Below are 26,552 nucleotides of genomic sequence, written 5' to 3'. Positions count from 1 at the left end.
TGCCTCAGGATGAATGCTTGAATTTTCAGACCTTTTCTAAGCCTTTACTTATTCCCAGACTGACCAAGACATCTCACAGTTAAGCAAAAGGTCTCTTAATCTTTGTGCTCTTAGGTCCTTTTTAGGATATTCAGCAAATATTTTTGAATTGAACAAATGACTGCAACAGAAATAGAAGACATAAAGGGAGGAGAAGGCTGCTTTTGTGTTATCTTTAGTAAATCACTCTTAACAGGAATCTGATCCTAAATTTAGTATTTCTTTGATTGTGCCAGGGGTATATGTTTATTCCTCTCAATGCTTCTCATTTTATTTTTGTTCCCTCTCTTTAGCCCTTCCCTTCTCTTTTTCTAGTATTGCACTTGATGGTGATCAAGTCTTTGGGCAGTTTGTTTGAGATCACATTGTTCAATTTATTTTCTCTTGGCTCTGATATTTCAGTATGTATTTTAAAAAGTCATTACCAAGTCCACTGTCATAATTTTTTTCCTCTTTTTTTTAAAAAAGAGCTTTATCTCTTACATTTTGATTTGGGGTTATTCTTTGTATGTGGTGTAAAGTAAGGGTGCAGCTTCATTCTTTTGCATGCGGATGTCCGGTATTCCCAGCACCACTTATTGTAAAAACTATCCTTTCCCCATCAAATGATCTTGGCACCCAAGTCAAAAGTCAAGAGACTGTGTATGCAAGGGTTCATTTCTGGGTTCTCTGTTCTATCTCATTGGTCTATGTTTGTCTTTATGCCAGTAGAACATTGTTTGCGTATTATAATTTTGTAATAAATTTTGAAGTTGCATGTGGGAACTTCAGTCTTCTTTTAAGGTTGTTTTGGCTATTCAGTCTCTTGCGATTCCATTTTTCAGAAAAGTTCAGTTGGAATTTTTACAGGGATTACATTAAATCTATAGATTACTATGGATAGTATTAATGTATTTACAATATTGTCTTTCAATCCATGAAGACTGCATGTCTTTCCATTTAGTTGTGTCTTCTTTAATTTATTAGCAGTATTTTATGCTTTTCAATGTGTAATTCTTTCACCTCTTTGGTTAAGTTTTTTTTTTTTTTTTCCTAAGTTTTTTTTTCTTTCTTTCTTTCTGATGTTATTATAAGTGGAATTGTTTCCTTAGTTTCTTTTCTGGATTGTTCATTGCACAGAAGCACAGTTGATTTTTGTGTTAGTCTGTGAACTTTTAGATGGCAGGAGCCATGCCTTCTTTATGTTTTGCAGAGTTAATACAAAAATATAATAACATTTATTAATATTTGTTTATGTATATTTATTTTGCATTAGCAGTAATCTTTGTCTTTTTTTTTTTTTTTTTTCCTTTTCTCTCTCCTCCTTTAGGGTACTACTAGTTCAACAGCTTCTCCTCCAGTCTCCACCCCTGTCACAGGACATAAGAGAATGGTCATACCAAACCAACCCCCTCTGACAGCAACTAAGAAGTCTACACTGAAGCCACAGCCTGCACCCCAGGCTGGACCAATCCCTGTGGCTCCAATTGGAACACTAAAACCCCAGCCTCAGCCTGTCCCAGCTTCTTACACTACAGCATCCACCCCTTCAAGACCTACCTTCAATGTGCAGGTGAAGTCAGCCCAGCCCAGCTCCCATTACATGGCTGCTCCTTCACCAGGACAGTTTTATGGTTCAGGGCCAGGGGCCCAAGGTTATAACACTCAACCAGTTCCTATCTCTGGGCAAGGTCCACCTCCTTCTACACGGGGAGGCATGGATTATGCATATGTTCCACCACCAGGACTTCAGCCTGAGCCTGGCTACGGGTATGCTCCCAACCAAGGACGCTATTATGAACCCTATTGTGCAGTGGGGCCTGGCTATGGGGGCAAAAATGACTCTGATCCTTCTTACGGTCAACAAGGCCATCCAAATACCTGGAAGCGGGAACAAGGGTATACTCCTTCTGGCCCTGGGAACCAGAACCCTGCTGGGATGTATCCAGTTGCTGGTCCCAAGAAGACCTATATCACAGATCCTGTTCCAGCCCCCTGTGTACCACCACTGCAACCAAAGGTAGGAAACTTATTAACATATTGGTGGGAATAAAAGGATACCTTTCTCGGCCTGCCTTCCCCAGAAAGCAGAGCCTAAGGCAAAAGTATTAATATATGTTCTACTTTTATTTCATTAAAAAGTACAGTCTGAAGGAAGTGCTTGGATAGAGGCAGGAAAATGGGGAGATCCTATTTGGGGATATGGGAGAGTATTATCAATATGACTTCTGTTAAGTATCCAGTACCACTAACTGTTCAGTTTTGAAGGACCAGCTTCCAAAAGACCGTATGAACCATAGCAGCTTAGGATAATCTCTTCCATGGGAAAGAAGGAAAACTAATTTATTTTCCTGCTCTTGTTTCCTGTTGATCAAAGCCTTCTACCATGGGTTAGAGACTTCCTCACAGTTAGATGTTGCATTTACTTGGTCACTAAATAGATCTGAAGCATCTGATGTCTTAGCAGGGATAGGGAATCCCTAGGTGTGGAGGTGAGAGGAGCTCAGGGCAACACAAGATGAACTGCTATCGTATTGGGCTCTTGTGAAGGTGGTCACAGCCCAGGCAGAGTTGGTGCCACAGTGACTGCTAGGGAAGAACAAGTGGATAAGGGCCCAGGAGACAGCTGAGGCTAAGGTAATACAGATTCCTTGTCTCATTTTCTTTGGGAGGGGGCTGCAACATAGTGGCCCTTGTTTATCTACATCAGTGATCCTCCAGGAAAAATATTACACTCCAACCTTTAATTCTATTAGGCAACTTAAAAAATGTCTTTATGACAGTTCTCTTGTTTATTATTTGATTTAATTTCAAGCTTGTATTAGTTTTAAGTCAACATGTTTAGTTATGAACTTCTTATGAATAAGCAATGTATAATACTGTACACACCTACTCACCTACAGCTTGGGTTTTTCTTGACTGCTGGAACCAACATGATGATGTTTCCTCTCATTATGAAAAGAGGAACCAAGGAGAGTTACTTGGAAGGAGTGAGATGGAGAAACAAATCTAGTTTACAGCCATTGTGTTAAAACCAAGCTTTCCCTTCACTTTAGTCAGAACTGTGAGAAATCAGAAATTGGAGAAGCCTGGATTAAATAGAAGTTCATTGGTAACCTGAGTGGATGGAAGTTTGTATCTTATATATTTAACCCTTTACACATTTGAGATTGTCAATTTTGAGACATATCCATTTGCATTTTCAACATTATAACAAAAATTAGTGAGGTCCTCACTCTTCCAGGGAGTTTATTCAATCACTATTCTTACATGAAAGCATCAGCTCTGGTGCAGATGGATTTTAGGTTCCTTAGGGATAAGGAACCCTTCCTAGCAGGTGAGGCCTGAGGATAGCTAGAGGTATCCATCTATCTTATGAATGCCCATTACACGGAAGTGAACCAGCCATGATCATTTTCCATCATAAACACTCCAAGCAAAAATGTTAAGTGCTTTTGAGACATTACTCTTGGACAGGCTTTCTTTGGAAAAATCTCTTTATGAAAAGAAATGTTATTAAGGGTTTTCTGTTTTATTTTTTTTTTTTTTTAATATTGCCCAAAATAGCCAACCTGGGCAGCCTTGCCCTTTGTTAACATTGCAGTATATTTGTTTTCATCCTTCCTGGCCCTGAAGTGACCTGTTCAGACAAAAATGAGGTTATTCAACTTTACCTCACTTTGGGACAACCACAACAAATTCTCCTATAGAAGATTGAAAGTTTAGGTTGAGACAATGGCCTTCACTGTTTAAGGTCAAATAGCTATGCAGTTTTGCCCTGTCTGAAACACCCTGACTGTAATAGGATTACTGGGTGATCATCCTAAGGGCAGGGGACTCAGGCCTGAGTTGTTTAATGATCCTATTACCCAACCTGGGGAAACAGACATGAGACAGAGCAAAAGTATGTCTAGGTGGAGAGAATGACCTGGTGAGAAGTACTGAACCCAAATTCAAGTTTCCTGTTTTCCCACCATGTCTCTTGGCAATCTGGAACCAATCCAGTGGAGTAGGAAAAAGAATCCGCGCCCACTGCAAGACCTGGATCTAAACTATTAGGTCCAGACACATCACTAGTTATTTGGTCCTGTCTTCATCAACTTACTTGAATGAATTTCTATTAACCACTCTCCAGAAAGCTTGAAACTTTATTTTCCTTATTGGAATAATATAATTATTCAAGGTGATCTATTCCATTATTGAAGATCCTGGATATCAGTAGATTTCTTGTCGTTAACAAAAAAAAAAAATCTGAAATATTTGTTTTTCAACAGTCTCATATGTTTTAACATCATACTGTACATTTAAAAATGAAAATCAAATCATGTACTTTTTGCAGTGATTATTAAGGAGAGTGGTTAGAGGTTGATACTTAGCCATCTGTCTTTGTTTGGGGAAATGGGAAAGAGGCTGATGAAGCTACAGATATTGTCTGTGTGTGTTGGAGGGCATTGATGGATGAAGGGGTGGTCTCTTTCACAGTTGATCTTTGAGCAGAACACTACTGTATTCAACTGCACCTGTTCATAGAGGACCCTATTGTCTCAAATAGTGACTTGGCTTGGCTAAGCAATCTGACTCTTGGCTTGAGAAATGAGCTCCTAACTCTAATCCCAGTTCCTCCCTTGACATTCTTCTTTCAGCTTGAGGAAAGCCTCTAGACCTTTTTATGTCACGCTCTCAGCCTCAGTAAAGTGGAATGTCATCTTCATTAATTAATTAATGATTGCAAAGAGCCTGGAAATTTCCAAGGGCTGAATAATTGCCAAGGGAGGACTTGGATTCAGCTTTTACATGGGCTTTCATTTATTTCCAATTTTTTTAGGCACTGATGGAAAATATACCTCTGTGGCTTAAAACAATTATCTTTTGTTACCTCGAGAAGTTCTTAAGGATTTGGCATTTAACCCATTAAGGAAAAAGACTTTTAAAAATGAAAGAAATCAATCTCCTTTATGTTAGAGAAAAGCTACTTTAATTTCTCCATACCATGGTATAATATAAAAGAGGAGGTAGATGAAAGGAAGGAGAAAATAGGAAAGAAAAAGAAAGGAAAAAAAGAATGAAGAAAAGAAGGAGAAGCCCAAATCAGAACCTGCAAGGCTTAGGAGATCGTGATTATATTTGTGTTTCCATAATGTGCTGAGCAATGAATTTGCATGCTACAGTAGACCATAATGTGTTTCCTGGACCATCTGAGCTGAGTTCCTTGAAAAATATTGTTATAAGCAAGTTTTTTTTGTTTGTTTTGTTTAAGAGAGAAATGTTCCCTTCTCACTGGAAATCCTCTTAAAGTCACAGTGGAATCTCTTCTCTTTGCCATTTTATAAAAGCTTATATCTGTGAGTTGCTGTGTTGCTCACAGAACTTTTTTCCTGTGTGTTAGCTTCACCTTCCTGTGAGATGGGATGCGTGTTTTCTCTAATTTTCATGTGAGGTGAGTCAGCTTGAAAGCCCCAGAGCCAGGACCTCGAGCTTCCACTTCCTTGTCATAAACCTAATCTATGACAGCCTTGGCTCTGGTGAAGAGACAGATTGTTATTGTTGTTCAGTTGCTCAGTTGTGTCCCAACTCTTTGCAACCCCATGAACTGCAGACAGGCTTCCCTGTCCTTATTTCCCAGGGTTTGCTCAACTCATGTCCATTGAGTCAATGATGCCATCCAAGCATCTCATCTTCTGTCACCCCCTTCTTCTCTTGCCCTCAATCTTTCCCAGCATCAGGGCCTTTTCCAGTGAGTCAGCTCTTCACATCAGGTGGCCAAAGTATTGGAGCTTCAGCTTTAGCATCACTCCTTCCAGAGAATATTCAGAGTTGATTTTCTTTAGGATTGACTGGTTTGGCCTCCTTGCTGTCCAAGGAACTTTCAAGAGTCTTCTCCTGCACCACAGTTTGAAAACATCAATTCTTTGGCACTCAGCATTTGCTCCATAATATGAAGAGTGCTGGTACTATGCATCTCGGGAAAGCTGTGGAGGCCCACCTAGTGTGGGAGTTAGGTTACATTCTGAAATCATCTGGTAAAATTTCCTTGGAAAATCTTTCAGGATGGGGAGAACTTGGAGATCAGCAAATCACATTTCAATAAATCCAACACAAAGTTTTGTGTTGGGTTTATTCAGAGTCAGAACAGATCACTGCTGTTTATTTAGTGTTTGAAACTAGGAGATATTTAATGTTTCAGAGAGGAGAGTGAAGGTAATGAATTTCAGGGGTCAGTGTTGACAGGCCCCCAAGACCTGGGAATTGTTGAGGTTAAGAAAATATCTGAGAATGTTGCCATAGTAGCATTTCAAATATTCAAATAACATCAAAATATTTAAATTTCCTTTCATTGTGGAAAAGAGAAGGTGGTATAGATTGGGTGTCTGGTAGAGACTTGGTGGCATTTGGGAGAAAGCTTTAGGGTAATCCTTTTTCTAAATATCACACGATTCCAGGATCAGAGAAACAAAAAAAGAGATAGGATATGGAGAGGGATGGATACAGATACAGGTTTCGGGTCAGATGCTAGTAATACTTGGATCTGTATAAAGCTGAGGATGGAGGAGATTGCTTGTAGAGGACAGTGACTGTAATATTAGTAATTCCTCTTTACACAGGGCTTTTCCATATCCAAAATGTTTCGTGGATCTCGCAGAAAAACATGAGTGACAAGCACAGATAGAGGTGTTTGTCTCTCTTTTACTGATGGGGATTCAAAAGCTCAGGAAGAAGAGCCACTCGCCTAAGTTCATATGCCAAATTCCTGGGTGAGCCACAATTCCCAATTAGGTTTTTGGAAGGCTGTCCTCTTGGTTTTCCACCTGGTAAACTGTGGTGGCTGTTTTGGTGTTCGGGTGCAGCGAGTGCCGCATCAGCATCTCCAGCCACCGTGTGTGGCTCTGCTGTGGCCCTCCTGATGGGTGGACACGTCAGTGGGCTCTGACAGTCGCGGTGCTGTGTCACGAGGTTAACAGCTGGAGGGGGAAGCACCGGTTGAACCCCTAATGGGCACCCAGCCTTGGCATTGTGGGACTATGCTTCCTCTTCATCATCACCCAGGTACAGTTTGTCCCAGTGTTTCCACCTTCACAATATCTCAATTCTGCTTTCTTATTGAGATCCTCCTTGCTCCTCTCCTGGTTCAGTTGTCCCACCTGAGCCGTTGAAATGGTCTCTTAATGGGTGTCTCTTCCTCTACTCAGAGACACGGTTCAACCCCTGGGTCAGGAAGATCCCCTGGAGAAGGGAATGGCAACCCACTCCAGTATTCTTGCCTGGGAAATGCCATGGACAGAGGAGCCTGGTGGGCTACCAAACATGGGGTTGCAAAAGAGTCAGAGACGACTGGGTGTGCACGCATGCATGCACGGCCTCTAGTCTCACTCCACATTCATTCATTCTATACATGCTACCAGACTACTGTTTCTACTCCTCAGCTCTGCGCTTGTCACTAACTGCCTTTTTTTAAAAAACGTCAGAAGATCCAAGCCAGTTATGGGATCAATTGAAACTCCAGCTTAGATTCCAGTTTTATCTCCCCCTTTAAGCACCCCAGCTTCCAGCTAAGAAATTACCTGCCTAGATATTTCTCATCTTGGTAGCTTTTGTCATGGAGCACCTTCTTTCTTGAATGCCTTCCCAGACCTCCCTGCAAATTAAATATTTTCATATTCAATGTGACCCATTAAGACTGAGCTAAAGTGGTCATCTCTCTCGTGAAGCTTTTTCTTTCTAAAATTAAGCTGTGCGGTTTTTACTCTCTCATGGAAAGTTCCACACTTTTACTGTACTAGAATCATTTATGTACTTGTCTTCCACCAGCCTATGCATGTGTGCTAAGTTGCTTCAGTCATGTCTGATCCTTTGTGACCTCATGGACTGTTGCCAGCCAGACTCCTCTTTCAGTGAGTTTCTCCAGGCAAGAGTACTGGAGTGGGTTGCCATGCCCTTCTCCAGCGGATCTTCCCAACTCAGGGATCAAACCTGTGATTCTCATGTCTTCTGCATTGGTAACTGGGTTCTTTACCACTAAAGCCATCTGGGAACCCCACCTACCTAAGATTTAGAGGATTAAAAATCAGATGGTATCTGAACACTGTATCCTACTGAATAACTAAGACAGTACAATGAAGATCCTTGAAGAAGTGTCCTATGTCCTAGTAAAATAAGGAGTAAGCCCTGCTTTAGAACATAGTAGATTGGTCATCAAAATCCCAAAACCCAAACCTACACCACCAAATCAGCTTAGGCAAACTCAGTAACACACATGTCACATCAGCAGCTTAATATCTAAAGTAGCTATGCAGTTTCTCCTGTTCACAATTGTGCTCATATTTTACACTCCTTCTGGAATACGTGTTTATGCTTTTATGTTCATCGTGTGTTTCACTTTCTGCATTTGCCAAATGTCAATAGAATTTGTTGATTTGGATTCTTTAGTTATCTCTTTGGGGTTCAAATTATATGCAATAAAATGTATGCACCTGAGTGCATCACAGTCAAGATAGAGAACATTTCTACTTCACCATGGAGGTTTCTCAGGCCCACTTGCAGTCAGTCCCCTTTACCTTCAGCCCCAGGCAACCTTTATGCTTTCTAACATGGATTATTTTTACCTTTGCTAGCATTCCATATAAATAAAATCATACATTCATGGATTATTTTTACCTTTGCTAGAATTCCATATAAATAAAATCATACATTAATAGTATACAGTCTTGCATCTAGACTGTTTTTACTCATAATTTTTTGAGCTTTATTTGTATATGCATCCATTGTATGGATATGCTAATTTTGTTTACCCATTCATTTGTTTGGAGGCTTTTTTTTCTATTTTAAATTATGAAAAAAGCTGCTATGAGCATTCATGTACAAACCTTTATATGAACATAAGTTTTTCTTGGATAAATACCTAGTAGAGTTATTGCTGGATCATGTGGAAACTATTTAACTTTGTAAGAGAATGCCAAACTATTTTCCTGAATGTAACATTTTACAATCTCACCAAGGATGTATAAGAGGGCCAGTTGCTCCCTAACCCTAGAAATACTTGGTGTCATGAGCCTTCTTAATTTTAGCTATTTTCATGCTCTACAGATATATCTGATTGAGGTTTATATTTACATTTTACTTTTGATTAATGATGTGGAACACTTGTTATTCATGCACTTGTTGGCCATTTGTATATCTTCTTTTGTGAAGTGTTATCACAGTTTTTTGCCTACATTTTAATTGCTTTGTGTCTTTTTATTGTAACAGTACATTTTATATTGTGAATAAGAATTCTTAGATATATGCATTGCCAATATCCCAGTCTGTAACTTTACTTTTCATTTTCTTCATGTTGTTTCCTAGGAGCAGAAGTATTTAATTTTAATGAAAGTCAGTTTATCACTTTTATTTTCTACAGTGTATGCTTTTTGTGTCTTTAGATATTTTTGCCTCCTCATGGTCACAGTCAGTTTTTTCTATGCTTTTTAATTTTTTTCTTTTTTTTTTTTTTTCAGGTAAATTCAGGGCTACAATTCACTTCAAAGCTGATTTTTGTGTACTGTGTGAGATAGGGGTCAAAGGTCACCCCCATTGGTATATACACTTTTTCCAGCATGAGTTGTTGAAAAGACTCTTCCATTGAAATACCTTGACACCTTTGACAAAAATCAATTGATCACAAATGTGTGAGTCAATTGTTCTATCCTATAAACTTATATATCTATCCTTAAGCCAATGCCACACAGTCTTCATCTCTGACTTTTATAAAATATTTTGAAATCTGGAAATATAAGCTTTGCATCTTTATTCTCTTTCAAAAGTGTTTTGACTATTCCAGGTCTTTTCCATCTCTGTATAAATTTTAGCTTCAGCTTGTCGATTTCCACAAAATTGCTTGCTGTGATTTCAGTTGAGATCATGTTGAATCTATAGATCAATTTGAGAAGAGCTGATATCTTAATACTGAGTCTTCCAAACTATGAGCATGGTATATCTCTCATTTAAGCTTTTATTAAGTTTTCTCAACAATATATTATGGCTTTACTCATATTTTGTTAAATTATTTCTTATGCTGGATGCTATCATAAACGTTTTTTAATTTTTTCAGATTCATTTTTATTAGAGTATAGTTGTTTTACAATATTGTATAAGTTTCTGCTGTATACCAAAGTGAATCAGTTGCGTGTATTCATTTATCCATTCTTTTTAAGACTCTTCCCATATAGGTCATTAGAGAGTATTGAATAGAGTTCCCTGTGCTATACAGTGCTGTTGTTGTTGTTGCTATTGTTCAGTCACTAAGTCATGTCTGACTCTGCAACCTCGTGGACTCAGCACACCAGGCTCCTCTGTCCTCCACAGTCTCCTGGAGTTTGCTCAAATTCATGTCCATTAAGTTGGTGATACTGTCTAACCATCTCACCCTCTGTTGCTTCCTTCTCTTTTTGCTCCCTTCCATCTGTCCCAGCATCAGGGTCTTTTCCAATGAGTTGACTCTTCTCGTCAGGTGGCCAAAGTATTGGAGCTTCTGCTTCAGCATCAGCCCTTCCAATGAATATTCTGGGTTGATTTCCCTTAGGATTGACTAGTTTGATCTCCTTGCACTCCAGAGAACTCTCAAGAGGCTTCTCCAGCACCACAGTTTGAAAGCATCAATTCTACACCACTCAGCCTTCTTTATGGTCCAATTCACATCCATGTATAACTAGTGGAAAAGTCATAGCTTTGCCTATATTTACCTTTGTCAGCAAAGTGACATCTCTTTTTAATATGCTGTCTAAGTTTCTCATAGCTTTCCTTCCAAGGAGCAAGCATCTTTGAATTTCATGGCTGCACTCACCATCCACAGTGATTTTGGAGACCAAGAAGATAAAATCTGTCACTCCTTCCACTTTTTCTCCTTCTATTTGTAATGAAATGATGAGACTGGATGCCATGATCTTAGTTTTTTGAATGTTGTTTTAAGCCAGCTTTTTCACTCTCCTCTTTCACCTTCATCAAGAGACTCGTTAGTTCTTCAATTTCTGCCATTAGAGTGGCATCATCTGCATATCTAAGATTGTTGATATTTTTTTCAGCAATCTTGATTCTATCTTGTGATTCATCCAGCCTGGTGTTTCACACAATGTGCTCCATCTAAGTTAGATAAGCAATGTGACAATATAGAGCCTTGTTGTACTCCTGTCCCAATTTTGAACCAGTCTATTCCATGTCTGGTTCTAACTGTCACTTCTTGACCCACATACAGGTTTCTCAGGAGACAAGTAAGGTGGTCTGGTAGTCCCATCTTTTTAAGAATTTTCCATAGTTTGTTGTGATCCACACAGTGAAAGGCTTTAGCATAGTCAGTGAAGCAGATGTTTTTTCTGGAAGTCCCTTGCTTTCCCCATGATCCAACAAATGTTGGCAATTTGTTCTCTGTTTCCTCTGTCTCTTTAAAACCCAGCTGGTACATCTGGAAGTTGTCAGTTCATGTATTAGTAACCTATTTTATATACAGTAGTGTATATATGTTAATCCCAGTCTCTCAATTTATCCCTGCCTCTCTTTCTTCCTTGCTAACCATAAATCTGTTTTCTACATCTGTGACACTATTTTGTAAGTAAGTTCATTTGTACCATTTTTGTTTGATTCACATATAAGTGGTATCATATGGTTTGAAGATATCCTAGGTCCCTAATCTTTTTGGAAAATTAGATAGTTTTAATAAATGTCTTTAGTAATGTGTAATATTTTGTATTTAAGGGCAAGAGAATGCACTTCATTTTGCATATGGAATCACTGATTTGTCCATCTAGAAATCTCCTTTCCTTCTTGGCCAGCTGCAAACACTCATACTGTCCTATTTCAGAGAAGAAAATACAGTTGTTCCCTTCCCCAGCAAGCAAAGAGGCTTGACCACTATCAATGTATAATAATTAGTGGTAAGCATAAAAATTTTGACAGATTTTACACACAGAGTATCAGGAAATATCCCAAAGTGAAAGTCAAATAGTTGACTTCCCAAAAATGCTACTTCCCTAGAAATATTTACTTGTTATGTTAGTTCTTTGATTTTCTGGAACCTAGAAAACAACTTTCAGATATACTCTTAGCAAATAATATGATGTTTGCTGTATTTCATCCTTGGAATTCTGTGAATGTTCTTTAGAAAATGTAATATAGTTTATTTCAGAAGTTTACTTACTTAAATATAACAACTTAATAATAACTTAAATATAATAATAATGTGTAGCATTTTTTTAACAGATTGGGGTCAGAGCATTAAATGACCCCTCCCTGGGGCTTCCCTTGGGGCTCAGCTGGGAAAGAATCTGCCTGCCATTCAGGAGACCTGGGTTCGATCCCTGGGTTGGGAATATCCCCCTGAAGGGAAAGGCTACCCACTCTAGTATTCTGGCCTGGAGAATTCCATGGAGTGTATAGTCCATGGTGTTGTGAAGAATCAGACATGACTGAGTGACCTTCACTCACTGGGGCATGAGTTGGTTTATCCATCCAGGCTCTCGAGCCATAGGTTTTGGCCAAGTGTGGTTGTACTGTAGGGTTGTCCCTGTGGGGACCTTAAAGGAGGGTAAATTGCTAATTAACAGGAAGTCATTGCTTTTTTCTTATTGAGGAATAAAGAAATGGAGAATTCAGGACTAGAAGGATCAACCACATCGAGCATTTTTATAACCCCTTACACAATTTACCAGGCACTTTCATATGTGGGGAAAACTACGTAAGAGATCTGGAGGCAACTTACCTAGTAAGTATACCAACACCCTAGTATCATACCAACAGCCAGTGTCAGGAAGGATGAGCTCTTAGGTCACTGACTGCCAGCCCCAGTGTGTTCTTTCCACTCCATGACACTTGACTCCATTCATAGCTGCCTGTGTTTACCTCTGTCAGCTCACTGTACAAATCCAAACATCAGATATTCCTTGGGCCCAACAGTTTAGGGATTAAAACTTTAGATTTGTATTTCTGGGACATATTAATAGCTTATTTAACATTGAAACCCAGGGTTCAGTCAACATTATATTAAGAGTCCACGAGGTGAAACTATATACTAAATATAAGTTCCAGATAACAAGCCCCTTTTATGTCTTTATAAATGTTTGGTACATTGATTGCTTAAACATAGACCCCTTGCTTATTTAGGGTGTATCTTTAGGAACTATTATGAAAAGCGATAAGAGAGTAGAGGTATGCTTTGTATTCTTCATGGATTTGCTAGCCAAATATATATTTCATGGTACATGCATGCAATCTTTAACATGAATTTGGACAAAATTACTATAAAGATGATACTTATAATCTTTACCATGTGGCTCAGTGGTAAAGAATCTGCCTGCCAAGCAGGAGACATGGGTTCAACCCCTGGGTCGGGAATATCCCCTGGAGAAGGAAATGAAAACCCACTCCAGTATTCTTGCCTGGGAAATCTCAGAGCAGAGGAGCTGGTGGGCTACAGTCCATGTGGTGGCAAAAGAGTCGGACACCACTTAGCAGCAAAAAACAACAACAATAATCTTTACCAGAAGAAACCTTATTTTTAATCCTGCTACTCGTCCCATCCAAAGGACACAAAGTATTGAGCAGTCTCTATGAGATAACTGAGGCTGGAATATTTGCAGAGACAGGGAAATTGCTAGTGACCAGCAGAGAACCAGAGAAGAGTTAAAGAAGGCAGGTGGGGAACATGGATGAGGGCCCAGCCAACTGCAGCCCATGGGCCAGTCTCACCTGGCACCTGGTTTTGTAAATAACGTGTTGTTTGAAATTCAGCCACACTCCCTTGCTTGTGCCTTCTGCCTGAAATGCCTTTCCGCAGATAGCCGCTCGGCCTGTTCTCTCACCTCCTGAGAAACTCCACTCTAAGATTCCTTTGCTGGGGAAATCCTCCCTGACCACCCTAAAATCCCTCCCCTGGCTCTAGGTGTCCCTTTTCACCTTGACTTCATTTCCCCTGTAATATTTATTACCACTGAACATACTGTGTTCAAATATATGACACCCACTAATGTATGATTCCCCCATTAATGTATGATTAATGTGTTTTCCCCATCCCACTTGCCGTCTACTACCTAAGCTCCCCAGCCCTCTTTTTAGCTCCATGATAGTGTTGACATGGTAGACAGATCCTGATAGATCCTGATATAGATCCTGTCAAGTCTGAGGTTTGAGTTCCAAACTACAAGGAATGTCCTATGTGATGGCAGATGGCCAAGTACTCTTTTTGATTATAAATACCACACCTATTTGAAATGTTATTGTTATATTGGAAAGACTTAGAATAAAGGAGGGTAACTAGAAATCTTAAGTGATAGATGGTTTTAAATATTTTAAAGCCATATGGATCAATAGCTGCTAATATTGATAAAATATTTTTATCAGGTTCTGTGCTAAGCACTTTCCATGGATTAGCTCATGCCATCTTCTCAGTAACACTTTCCAGTAGATAGTGTTATTATTTTCATTTTGCAGACAAAAACTGAATCTTGGAGATATCAAGTAGTTTTCTTAATTCAGAAACCCTTTCTTTTATAAATTTTCATTAATATAAACAAAGTTAAGAGTTAAAGCCAATGAGGTCATCTTTATTGGATGACAAAACACATGGCTTCATTTGTACATTTACTCATTAAAAAATTACTCAACCTCTATTTTTAGTGCTGGGTTAGAGTCAGAAAGAGGAAAATAATTTCATTCCTCTTAAAGCTTACATTCTAGTAATGTTTTCAGAAGAGAAGCAGTAAGACATAATTTTAGACAGTGATAGGTGCTCTGAATATCCACTTCCCAGGTGGCACAGTGGTAAAGAATCTAGCTTCCAATGCAGGAGACATGGTCAATCTCTGGGTCAGGAAGATCCCGTGAAGTAGGAAATGGCAACTCACTCCAATATTCTTGCCTGGGAAATCCCTTCGACAGAGCCTTGTAGGCTACAGTCCATGGGTCACAGAGTCAGACACAACTTAGTGACTAAATAACAACAACAACTTGCTCTGGATAAAATATTTTAATAATGGGATAAAGCATGGCTAGTTTAGGTAGCCAGCTCAGGAAAGACATTGAAGAAATGACCTTTGAGCCTAAACCTGAAAAATGCACAGGGGCCAGCTTTTGTACGATTTATCTTTGTGAGGAAAATTCCCAGCAGACAACAACAAGAATGAACCCTCTCAGCTTGGCATTTACAGGAATAGAAGGAAAGCCAGGAAAACTAATCAAGGAGAATGAATAAAATGAGGTGAGAAAGGTGAATAAGGTCCAGATCTTACGGACCATACTAAGGAATCTGTCATTATTCTAAGAGAAGTGGAAGTCCCGTGGAGACTTTCAGCAAGGGAGCAATAGGCCTGGTTTTGTTTTGAGATAGCCCCAGCCACTGTGTAGGATCTAAGTAGGTGTTGGAATATTTGTTCTATTCTGCTGCTTCTGTGGTTCCCTTAAAACTATTGAAAAGACGGGCTTATAAGCTTTCTTATTTGCAAACAGAAGAGCTTTATGTCAAGAAATGTGACGGTATGGGCCACTTTGTGAGTATAGAGTTTATAGCTCCAGATTCTTACGGTTGTCTAAACAGACTCACAGGCTCTAGCTGTAAGGGCAGTTAGAAGAATATGGTTATTGAATGAGAAATAGAAGTATCAAAGACACACCACTTACTCTCTCACAAGTGGCAGGGCAAGTTTTCCCCACATAAGTAGGAATGAAAGCCACGGTAGTTCAAGACATTTGGGAGACGAACTAGAGTTGACTGTTTTTCAAAATCTTCTGGTTTTAATTACTTCCCTGTAAAGATCTACTATGGCACTGCTATATATATATATATATATATATTTTTTTTTTTTCTTTAAGTGGCACTTGGGCAGCCTCTGACCGCTGCTACCTTCCTATTGATCAGCATGAAGCACTTTGTTGTTGTTTAGTCTCTAAGTCTTGTCCAACTCTTTGTGACCCCATGGACTGTACCCCGCCAGGCTCCTCTGTCCATGGGATTTCCCAGGCAAGAATACTGGAGTGGGTTGCCATTTCCTCCTCCAGAGGATCTTCCCCTATCCAAGGATCAAACCCACGTCTCCTTCATTGGCAGGCGGATTCTTGACCACTCTGCCACCAGGGAAGCCCCATTAAGTATCACACACACACACACACACAAAGAGCTAACATCCCCACTTGTTTAGAGAATAGAGCATTTTCCTCCACAATCAGATACTTAAGGATAAATAGCTCACAGGAATTGTAAATGCTAAAAGAAAGGCCCTGAGAAAGTTCTAGTGATCTTCAGAAGAGGTAGCTGTCTTAAGTTTTGGAAGGCTTCAGTTAGGATGTGATCTCTATTAGTTCTGAATCAGTAGGAATGAGGGGTTGGAAAGTAGGCAAGATTAGATTGTATAATTGTCCAGAGCCTCTAATGGCTGTAGAATCAAAAGTTCTTGCTTAATTTAAATTTATTTCAGTATTAAATAACTGCCATTCTGATTCTCCATTTTTCTAGCCATTTACCTCTAACCATAAGATCAATTTATAAAGGCTGGCTTACAATCTGTATCTTTACATGTGATAGCTTAAAGACAAGCATGTGCTGTATAGATAGCACAGTGAACTCTACACATTGGTATCAATAATAGCCTATAATGGAAGATAAAATGTAGAAAAATAATACATTGTTACATATATATATAATCTGTATAACTGACCACTTTGTTGGACACCTGAAACTAAGACAATATTGTAAACCAACTGTGTTTCAATAATTTTCTTTAAAAGATTAACAACAAAAGACAAGCATGCATAATGAACTCTGTAATATAACCTTTTGTTTCTTGTCAAAGTTAGTTGGTAAGTAATAACTAATACATGATGTATATTAACAATAGTGATTTTTACCTGCTTATGACCCCTTAGCAAGTACATGCTAATCACTTGAGAAACTTTATGCTTAAAAGTCTAGTGTGGCCAAATGTCTATGTGTTCTGAAGTTTTAAAACCTGCTTTCAGGTATGAATGCCAGATGTCACCCAAGATGAGTTATTATTTCTCTTTGTGATCCTTTCATGTGCATTGGCTCATTTAGTCCTGGCAGAAAGAATAAAAGAAAATAGTGTTGATACCCTGATTTTTTACTAAGTGGGAAATTAAGATAGAGAGTGATTAGATTGCCCAAGACCACATGACAAGCTCTTAGCCATGATACTACACAAATTCGCTATAAAAGGATGCAAACAGAAGTCCTCCCTGGTATGTGGCAGCCCCACCTTAAACCTTAAATCAAGCTTTCTTCTGATCTTGTGTAGAACCCACATGTTAATCTGCTGAGGATACCTTTTCTTAGCCTCTAGTTTATTAGGATATTACCTGCTAGGAAAGGTTTGTAATAATTTTTCTAACAGATGACATAAGTTCATCTCTTCATTTCTCATCTACCAGTCTGTCCTGCCAGGCACTCATGAAGCATCAGTGTTAGGGGTGTGATGGGTGGGCTACAGAATGGAGCTAAATGGAATATCATAGACAAGAATCTAGCCAATAGCCTTGAACTTCAGTGAGAAAAGTACTACTGAGCTCCGAGAGATGCAGGACAAATTGCATGAAGATGCATGAAGATGAAGGCCTCCTCAGAGTCAATGTGTGACATCAGCATCACATGTGTCCATGTGAGAAGGAAGGACTTGAAACAAAATCAAGAATGCCAGCTTTTCAAGTGTGATATAATTTCCCCCAAACATGTGAACTGCTTGCAAAATGCCAGGGATAACATTGTTTTATACATTGGCACAAGTAATTGCCATTGTCATTGGAGAGCTAATCACCAAAGGGTAAAGGGGAAGAAAAAGTTAAAATAATCTGTAAAATTCAGCCAATTTATACCCAAAGTAGAAAGTCAGGCAAAGTGAATATCCCATTGACTCGTGACATTTGCTATTGATGTCAAATGAGTCCATCCTGAGAGGGATTAAATCAATCAATAAAAATCCTGAACTGTCATTCTTGAAATCCTTGGGTAGAACACTGATTTGCATTCCTGTGGGAGAAATGCCAGATGAGTGAGCCTAGGCCAGGTTTGTTTCAAAAGCCTTACTTAGTGAACCGTGGAAGTGTGAACTTGATCACGTGCAGCACTCAGGACTGTTTGGCTCTCTGTGGCGGTTCTATGGGTTCTAGTGCCAGGCCATCAATAGGGAGGTGAGCACAAGTGTGTGCTGCTGCGTACTTTCCTTTTTTCTTTTTTTTAACTGCATGGATCATGTTCATAAAGGACCCTTTCCTTTAGCAAGACATTGTTGGTTTTGTTTTTTTTTAAATTTAATGTTTTTTAGGTGAGTCATTGTTTTCCATTGTATATCCTCAGGTTCCATGCTTATACCCATGCTAAATGTTAGCATTCTCTATTAAAAATAGAAGTCTGGTTTTCTTTCTAGACTTAACCAATTACAGTGTCAAAATGAAGTCCTAGAAATGAAAATGAGCCTTCCCAGTAGTCTTCTGGAACATAATAATCACCGCAGAAATGTTCTCAGTGATTGCGAGTTCTTAGATTTTTAGGCTGTCAGAAAGGAAATGTATTCCTTTGTTTTCCCAAGAATTCATCTTGTCTTTTGATAAGAAATTAAGACCCAGAGAATGATTGTCCAAGGTCTCACAGGTAGGATCTAAACAGAATCCTTAAATCTCTAGATTTGGTAGATCAAGATCAACCCTACATGTACATTAATAGGTCCTTTATAATTTCCTCAGATGAAGTAACAGTGAACTTTTTAATGTAATACATTCTCATATCCATTGTCTCATTTGGTCCTGAAAACAAAACAAAACTTGTCAAGATGGACAAAGAGTAAACTCTTATCCTCTTTTACAGATGATGACATGATTTTAAAGAAGTCACTTCCCCAGTTTTGCACACTCTATAAACCATAAAATTCTTGTCCTGGGTCTATAAAATCCAAATCATGTAACATGGAACTAAAAGGAATTTCAATTCCTAGCTTTTCTGTTTATAGAATGCCCCTTGCAGTCATTTAACATTGAGACCGAAAGACAGGAAATTCACTAAACAGGACAGGAATAAAAGATGTGGACTGATATCTAGTGATATCTAGGTGTTCTTCAGTACTCCCTCTGAGAAGGGTCTGTAGATAATGGGCTGATTGGACAAATCTCAGAAGCCAAATGAACCTTTTGATTAAATGACTGAATCCTATTCACCACTTGGTAGTTACAATAGAAACAACTGTTTAAGATGAAAAGTTTTTATAAAGAAGTATGTACAAAAAGTAAGGATTTCCAACAAAACAGCCTTGGCTTTCACTCTGTAGTTCATACACCCAACAGTGAATAGTGAAATTACAGTGTGTGTGTATGTGTGTGTGTGTGTGTGTGTGTTGAGATATATTCAGATTCTATGGGGCATAAAGCTTTGAGGTATATCACTTTGGGGAGACTTTTTTAAAAAGTACAAAATTATGACCAGAAAATTATTGCATGAGTTTGCTAGGGCTGGGTGGCTTAATCAGCAGAAATGTATTTTCTCCTGTTTCAGGAGGCTGGAATTCTGAGGTCAGAGTGCTAACAGGGTTGGCTTCTTCTGAGACCTCTCCCCTTGGTTTATAGATGGACGTTTCCTTATGTCTTCACTTAGTCTTTCCTCTGTGTGTATCTGTGTCGTGATCTCCTCTTCCTACAGGGATATCAGCCATATTGAATTACGCCAGCCTGTGCATGCATGCTAAGTCACTTCAGTCATGTCTGACTCTTTACCATCCCATGGACTGTAGCCCGCCAGCCTCCTCTGTCCATGGGATTCTCCAGGCAAGAATACTGGAGTGGGTTCCCCTCCCTTCTCCAGAGGATCTTTCAGATCCAAGAACTGAACCTGTGTCTGTTATGTCTCCTGCGATGGTGGATGGGTTCTGTACCACTAGCACCATGTGGGAAGCTCCTAAGCCAACCTAACAATCCCATTTTAACTTAAGTTTCTCTTTGAAGGCCCTGTTTCCAAATATAATCACATTCTATAGCGCTAGGGCCTTTCGGCATCTGAATTTGGGATGGATGTAACTCATCCCAAAACAATTATGCAAAAAAATGAAAATTTATTTCAAATGAGAAAAGCTAATAAAGCATAAATTGATTTTTAAAAATCTGTGAAATCTAACAAACATTACAAAATCCAGAAAAATATCATTTTAATTAATTAATTGTCTGTGACTTTTTCTTTCATTTTTTGGCTGCATGCTCTCTGATCACCTCTCCATACAACCTAACCATACTTTTTTTTTCCTATTGAGAGAATAGAAAAATATTTTACTCTTTTCTCTTAAATAGTTGATAAAAATTTATTTTATTATTATGATTAAAAGTTTGGAAAACTTCCTTTAATCTGAATAACTTTCATTGGCAATATCCCAACACTTCAGATGATTGTCAACTTTGGGGAAATTGATATAAAGTTTCTTTTATTTGAAAACTGTTGCAAAAATACTTGTACTATTGCTGTAAGTTCATACACTGATAAATTCTATTTTGTGAAATCCACATCGAAAAAGAAAATGAAGTCAGTGGCACATTTAAAATTGCTTCTAGTACATCGTGAGCACAGTCCTTATAAAAGAAAGTGTCTCATTTTGCATCACTGAGTGCTGAGTAGTCTTCCTTTTGTGTATACTTTTATACGTCTGACAATTGGTAGAACTTTCAGCTGATTTAGTTTTATGCCCCATACACTTCACACCCTGTTTCTCTTTTCTGCCTGCATTATCCACATGCTAGATGTTGTAGGACACATCCTTGTCACAGGGTTTCTGGCTCCACACCCCAGAGTCCCAAAGCTAGGCAAGTAGTGGGCCCAGGGGCATTGAAAGTATGCCAACTAGTCATTCCTAACCATGATAATTGCCGATACCTTATGCACGCGTTGTAGTGACAGCAAACCATGTAAATGTATCCCACTTCACTGAACTAACTATAGCCAAAACTCAGCCTCCCCTCACCAAACTCCCAATTTCCTGACACCATTCCAATAGTGTCCCATGTGAGTATGTAACAAGACAGTCAGAATGGGAAGAAGCAGCAGGGAGCACACTGCTTGGGTCCCCCAGGATCTTAGAAGGAGCCAAAGGAAGTGAGAGGGCTGAAACTTTTTTTTTCTTGTCAATCCATGTTTGTTTAAAAGTATATCTTCTACTCTGGGTATTTGCTTAGGAAGAATTATTCCTTCCCTTCCTCCCTCCTTCTCTCCTTCCATATTTATTCTGTGCATACCATATTCCAGACCCCATGTTGGGAGGGGCAAGACATATATGATGATGTCTACAGCACAGGTATAAAGTGATGGATAACCAAAGTTATTGGGCTTCCCAGGTGGCGCTGGTGGTAAAAATCCACCTGCCAATGCAGCAAACGTAAGAGAGTGGTTCAATCCCTGGGTCAGGAAGATCTCCTGGAGAAGATCATGGCAACCCACTACAGTATTCTTGCCTGGAGAATCCCATGGAGAGAGGAATCTGGCAGGCTACAGCCCATAGGGTCACCACTGAAGCAACTTAGCACGCATGCACACAACCAGAGCTTTTAAAGATAAAATCTACTGGTATCAAATGATTTAGGCTCACCTTAAGCCTGAGTAATCAGGAAGCAGCATTTGATCTGGCCTAAAGGATGGCTGGGATTTGTACTGGTGATACAGAAGGACCTTGCGGACAACTGAAGCTGCATATAGCTGCACCTTTACAGGACATTTTCTGTATCTGTAACATTTAAAGTTTTATTTGGCTACATGGTCAAGACAAATGAAATAAGGGGCAATCCCTGATGTGGTGGCCAATCTCCATGCTTTTCTGAAATGCCCTTCAAAGTTTGATGCCATGTTCAAGGTTCAGAATGTCTGATCACATCTTTGTTGTGGGATCCCTTAGGTCATTTCTGTGACAGCATCTGAAGGAATTAAGCTAATAGCTTTGTCCACTTCACCAGAAATAGACTTCAAACAGCACTTTCACAAAGACCCCATGTTTCAATTCTAGCACCCAGGGACAAATAGAGTATATTCTCCAGTGATGGGATCTTCCCAACCCATGGATCAAACCCAAGTCATTCTCCAGTGATATTTGGTGGCAATGTTGATGCTCCATGTTTGTCTGGCTGTTTGTTTCTCTCGCTGTTCTTTAGCTCTCTCCGATATTTAGGATTTGCTTGTATTGTCTTACCCTCCCCCACCCAAGCCCCATTTGTTCATTTGCCTTGGTTATTCCAGCGGCTTTTCTCACTCCCATAGAAGACAGTCTAGGCATGGCCTTCTTTATGAATTTTTCATGGCCCAGAGGGAGAAAAGTCTAGAAAAATGTCTCATTCACAGACTATCTGAGGCAAGAATTTGGCCCAGAATCACTCAGTGTGACCTGGGGACAGAACCAGTAGAAACCAGTAGGGATATTTGAATGTTCAGTCATCTTTGCATGATTCTGTCAAGTCATATTGGTTATTTTAATCTTTGTGAGAAAAAGCATTTTACAATCAACATACTAGATTGTGAGTCTCATGAGAGTAAGGGACATCCCTTTTCTTCCCTATCATCCCTGTAGTAAAGTGCACAATATCTTGGTGGCTGATGGCTGGTAGCATCAATCCATCTAAACAGAACCCATAGAAGGTTGCCTCCCACTTCACTGCAGAAACACAGTTCTTTGCACAGAACGCACATTCAGTAAATGTATTGATTTGCCATGACTTCCACAACTCTTCTTAGTGTAATTTCAGGAGTAAAGGTAATGATGAATCTGCTGCTAACATGCCTGGTATTGTAAGGGATCATGATGACAGATAGAAGTCTTGTGAGCACTATTAATATTACTCTCCAATGGGAATGACTATCTGTGTACTGAGTTTTTAGGTATAATAATAGAAAAGATTATACAAAGACTGGGCTTTCCCAGTGGCTCAGTGGTAAAGAATCCGCATACAATGCAGGAGACTCAGGAGATGCTGGTTTGATCCCAGGGTCTAGAAGATCCCCTGGAGGAGGGCATGCCAACCCACTCCAGTATTCTTCCTGGGAGAATCTCATGGACAGAGGAACCTGGCAGGCTACACTCCATGGGGCTGAAAAGAGACACAACTGAAGCGGCTGAGCACACAGGGCTGCGTACAAAGACTATTCTTCCGTTTATAGTGAATGAACGCACTTGTCTTGAACACGTTTAGATTTCACATAATTTTGCTCTCTGTGCTGATTTTTTTCCTCAGATAACTTATTCTAATGGTGTGGGTATATTAAAATAAAATTGAGTGGGGTGAGAGAAATATGCCAATAAAAAGAATCAATCAGTCTTCTGACAAATGGCAAGTAATGCAGTCACAATATTTACAAGTAAAATGGCAGGGATATAATTGAAAACTATCTGTATATCTCTCATACAGTAATTCTTCAAACTATCACCGGTCTGTCTTTGACTGATGTTTCATCGAGGTATTATATAATGTGATACTGCATACTTCTTTTTCTCTTTTTTTGCTTTTGGTCATGAGAATTAATTTGAAGCCTTTTTACTTTGTGATCTCATTTTTTGCTCTGTTCCAGACATTCTGTCTGCCATGGAACTATCAGATAAACTGCAGCTTGATTAGGCCAGAACTGTACTACCTGTTTCAGTCAGTCTGGTGATTCAGCACAAGATATATTTTAAGGGGATCTGTAGAAAAGGCTGAATGAAAATGTTCCATATAAAGTGTAATTCCATAAACCTTAATAAAAAGCAAGTTCCCAGAAGCTCTTACTGCCTCAGATTCTGGAATCAAAACTTTCTTCCTTATATCATCCTTTTTCTCAGACGTTCAAGCAACCACCCTTATGTTTTCTTGGCTGAACTAAACTTGAGTGCTAGAGAAGGGTTTATGTAACATCGAGTTCAAGCCTTTGTTTCTGTCACTTACTCTGCACACTTTGATTGAGTGTGCAGGTTAAGTGCACGCTTACCATGTGTCAAACCTGTGCTCAGTTCAGTTCAGTCGCTCAGTCGTGTCAGACTCCTTGCGACTCCATGAACTGCAGCACGCCAGGCCTCCCTGTCCATCACCAACTCCCAGAGTCCACCCAAACCCATGTCCATTGAGTCAGTGAAGCCATCCAACCATCTCATCCTCTGTCGTCCCCTTCTCCACCTGCCCTCAACCTTTCCCAGCATCAGGGTCTTTTCAAATGACTCAGCTCTCTGCATCAGGTGGCCAAAGTGTTGGAGTTTCAGCTGTAACATCAGTCCCTCCAATGAACACCCAGGACTGATCTCCTTTAAGATGGACTGGTTGGATCTCCTTGCAGTCCAAGGGACTCTCAAGAGTCTTCTCCAACACCACAGTTCAAAAACATCAACTCTTCAGTGCTCAGCTTTCTTTATAGTCCAACTCTCACATCCATATATGACTACTGGAAAAACCATAGCCTTGACTAGACAGACCTTTGTTGGCAAAGTAATGTCTCTGCTTTTTCATATGCTGTCTAGGTTGGTCATAGTTTTCCTTCCAAGGGGTAAGCATCCTTTAATTTCATGGCTGCAATCACCATCCACAGTGATTTTGGAACCCAGAAAAATAAAGTCAGCCACTGTTTCCACTGTTTCCCCATCTATTTTCCATGAAGTGATGGGACCAGATGCCATGATCTTAGTTTTCCAAATGTTAAGCTTTAGGCCAACTTTTTCACTCTCTTCTTTCACTTTCATCAAGAGGCTCTTTAGTTCTCCTTCACTTTCTGCCATAAGGGTGGTGTCATCTGCATATCTGAGGTTATTGATATTTCTCCCAGCAATCTTGATTCCAGCTTATGCTTCCTCCAGCCCAGCATTTCTCATGATGTACTCTGCATATAAGTTAAACAAACACGGTGACAACATACAGCCTTGATGTACTCCTTTTCCTATTTGGAACCAGTCTGTTGTTCCATGTCTAGTTCTAACTGTTGCTTCCTGACCTGTATATGGGTTTCTCAAGAGGCAGGTCAGGTGGTCTGGTATTTCCATCTCTTTCAGAATTTTCCAGTTTGTTGTGATCCACACAGTCAAAGGCTTTGGCATAGTCAATAAAGCAGAAATAAATGTTTTTTCTGGAACTCTCTTGCTTTTTCCATGATCCAGTGGATGTTGGCAATTTGATCCCTGGTTCCTCTGCCTTTTCTAAAACCAGCTTGAACATCTGGAAGTTCAAGGTTCACATATTATGAAGCCTGGCTTGGAGAATTTTGAGCATTACTTCACTAGTGTGTGAGATGACCAAGAAAAAGAAATGCAAAAAAGCAAAATGGCTGACTGAGGAGGCCTTACAAATAGCTGTAAAAAGAAGAGAAATGAAAAGCAAAGGAGAAAAGGAAAGATATACCCATTTGAATGCAGAGGTCCAAAGAACAGCAAGGAGAGATAAGAAACCCTTCCTCAGTGATCAATGCAAGGAAATAGAGGAAAGCAATAGAATGGGAAAGACTAGAGATCTCTTCAAGAAAATTAGAGATACCAAAGGAATATTTCATGCAAAGATGGGCTCGATAAAGGACAGAAATGGTATGGACTTAACAGAAGCAGAAGATATTAAGAAGAGGTGGCAAGAATACATAGAAAAACTGTACAAAAAAGATCTTCACGAACCAGATAATCACGAAAGTGTGATCACTCACCTAGAGCTGGACATCCTGGAATGTGAAGTCACGTGGGCCTTAGGAAGCATTACTACGAACAAAGCTAGTGGAAGTGATGGAATTCCAGTTGAGCTATTTCAAATTCTAAAAGATGATGCTGTGAAAGTGCTGCTCTCAATATGTCAGCAAATTTGGTAAACTCAGCAGTGGCCACAGTACTAGAAAAGGTCGGTTTTCATTCCATTCCCAAAGAAAGGCAATGCCAAAGAATGCTCAAACCTGTGCTAGGGGCTGCCTGTCTGAGATAGAGAAGATACAGTCCCTGCTCCTGAAGATGTCAGTCAGGTAGGAAATGACAAGGAAAGTAATGCTTAGAGCCCTGTGCTCAATGCCTTGTAGGCATAGAAGATAGAATGGAGACTAGCTCGAGGTCTCCCAGCCTACCACTTAGTTCTGGTTCTCCATGACCACTCCATCCTCCTAACCTGGGACATAACAGAGAATCTGCAGCTGGATTGAAATTATTCTTATTCCTGGTTGCAAGTTTCACAGACTCTGTGTTAAAATTTTATGCTTAAACTATGAAGGTAGGTGTTCAGCATTGATTCCATAGTGATGCTATTTTAGTTGCAAAGCCATGTCTGACTCTTATGACCCATGGACTAGCTTGCCAGGCTTCTCTGTCCATGGGTTTTTCCAAGGCATGAATACTGGAGTGGGTTGCCATTTCCTTCTCCAGGGGATCTTCCTGATCCAAGGACTGAACCTGTGTCTCCTGTATCACAGGCACATTCTTTACCATTGAGCCTCCAGGGAAGCCCCAGTAATTCATAGACAGCTGGAAAAGGAAAGGATAAATTTCTTCATATTCTGAGCTTTCAGAAATCTGTAATCTCATATTCTGGGTTGTTAGAAAGGTTCTCTGTTTTAACTGTGCTTCTTGGCC

General features: G+C 39.6%; 1 protein-coding gene across 1 annotated transcript in view; it reads left to right on the top strand.

Annotated features, from left to right (window-relative positions):
- LPP (LIM domain containing preferred translocation partner in lipoma) overlaps positions 1-26,552 on the top strand; it is a 729,950-nt gene that overhangs the window by 448,170 nt on the left and 255,228 nt on the right. The window contains exon 7 of the mRNA XM_068970945.1: positions 1,349-2,038. Coding sequence (XP_068827046.1) covers positions 1,349-2,038 — 690 coding nt within the window. The remainder of the gene's footprint in view (positions 1-1,348; positions 2,039-26,552) is intronic.

This window comes from Capricornis sumatraensis, chromosome 1 (genome assembly GCF_032405125.1).
Source record: "Capricornis sumatraensis isolate serow.1 chromosome 1, serow.2, whole genome shotgun sequence".
In the NCBI taxonomy this organism is placed as follows: Eukaryota; Metazoa; Chordata; class Mammalia; order Artiodactyla; family Bovidae; genus Capricornis; species Capricornis sumatraensis.
Note: the sequence above shows the minus strand (reverse complement) of the source record. Positions and strands in the feature narration are given on the sequence as shown.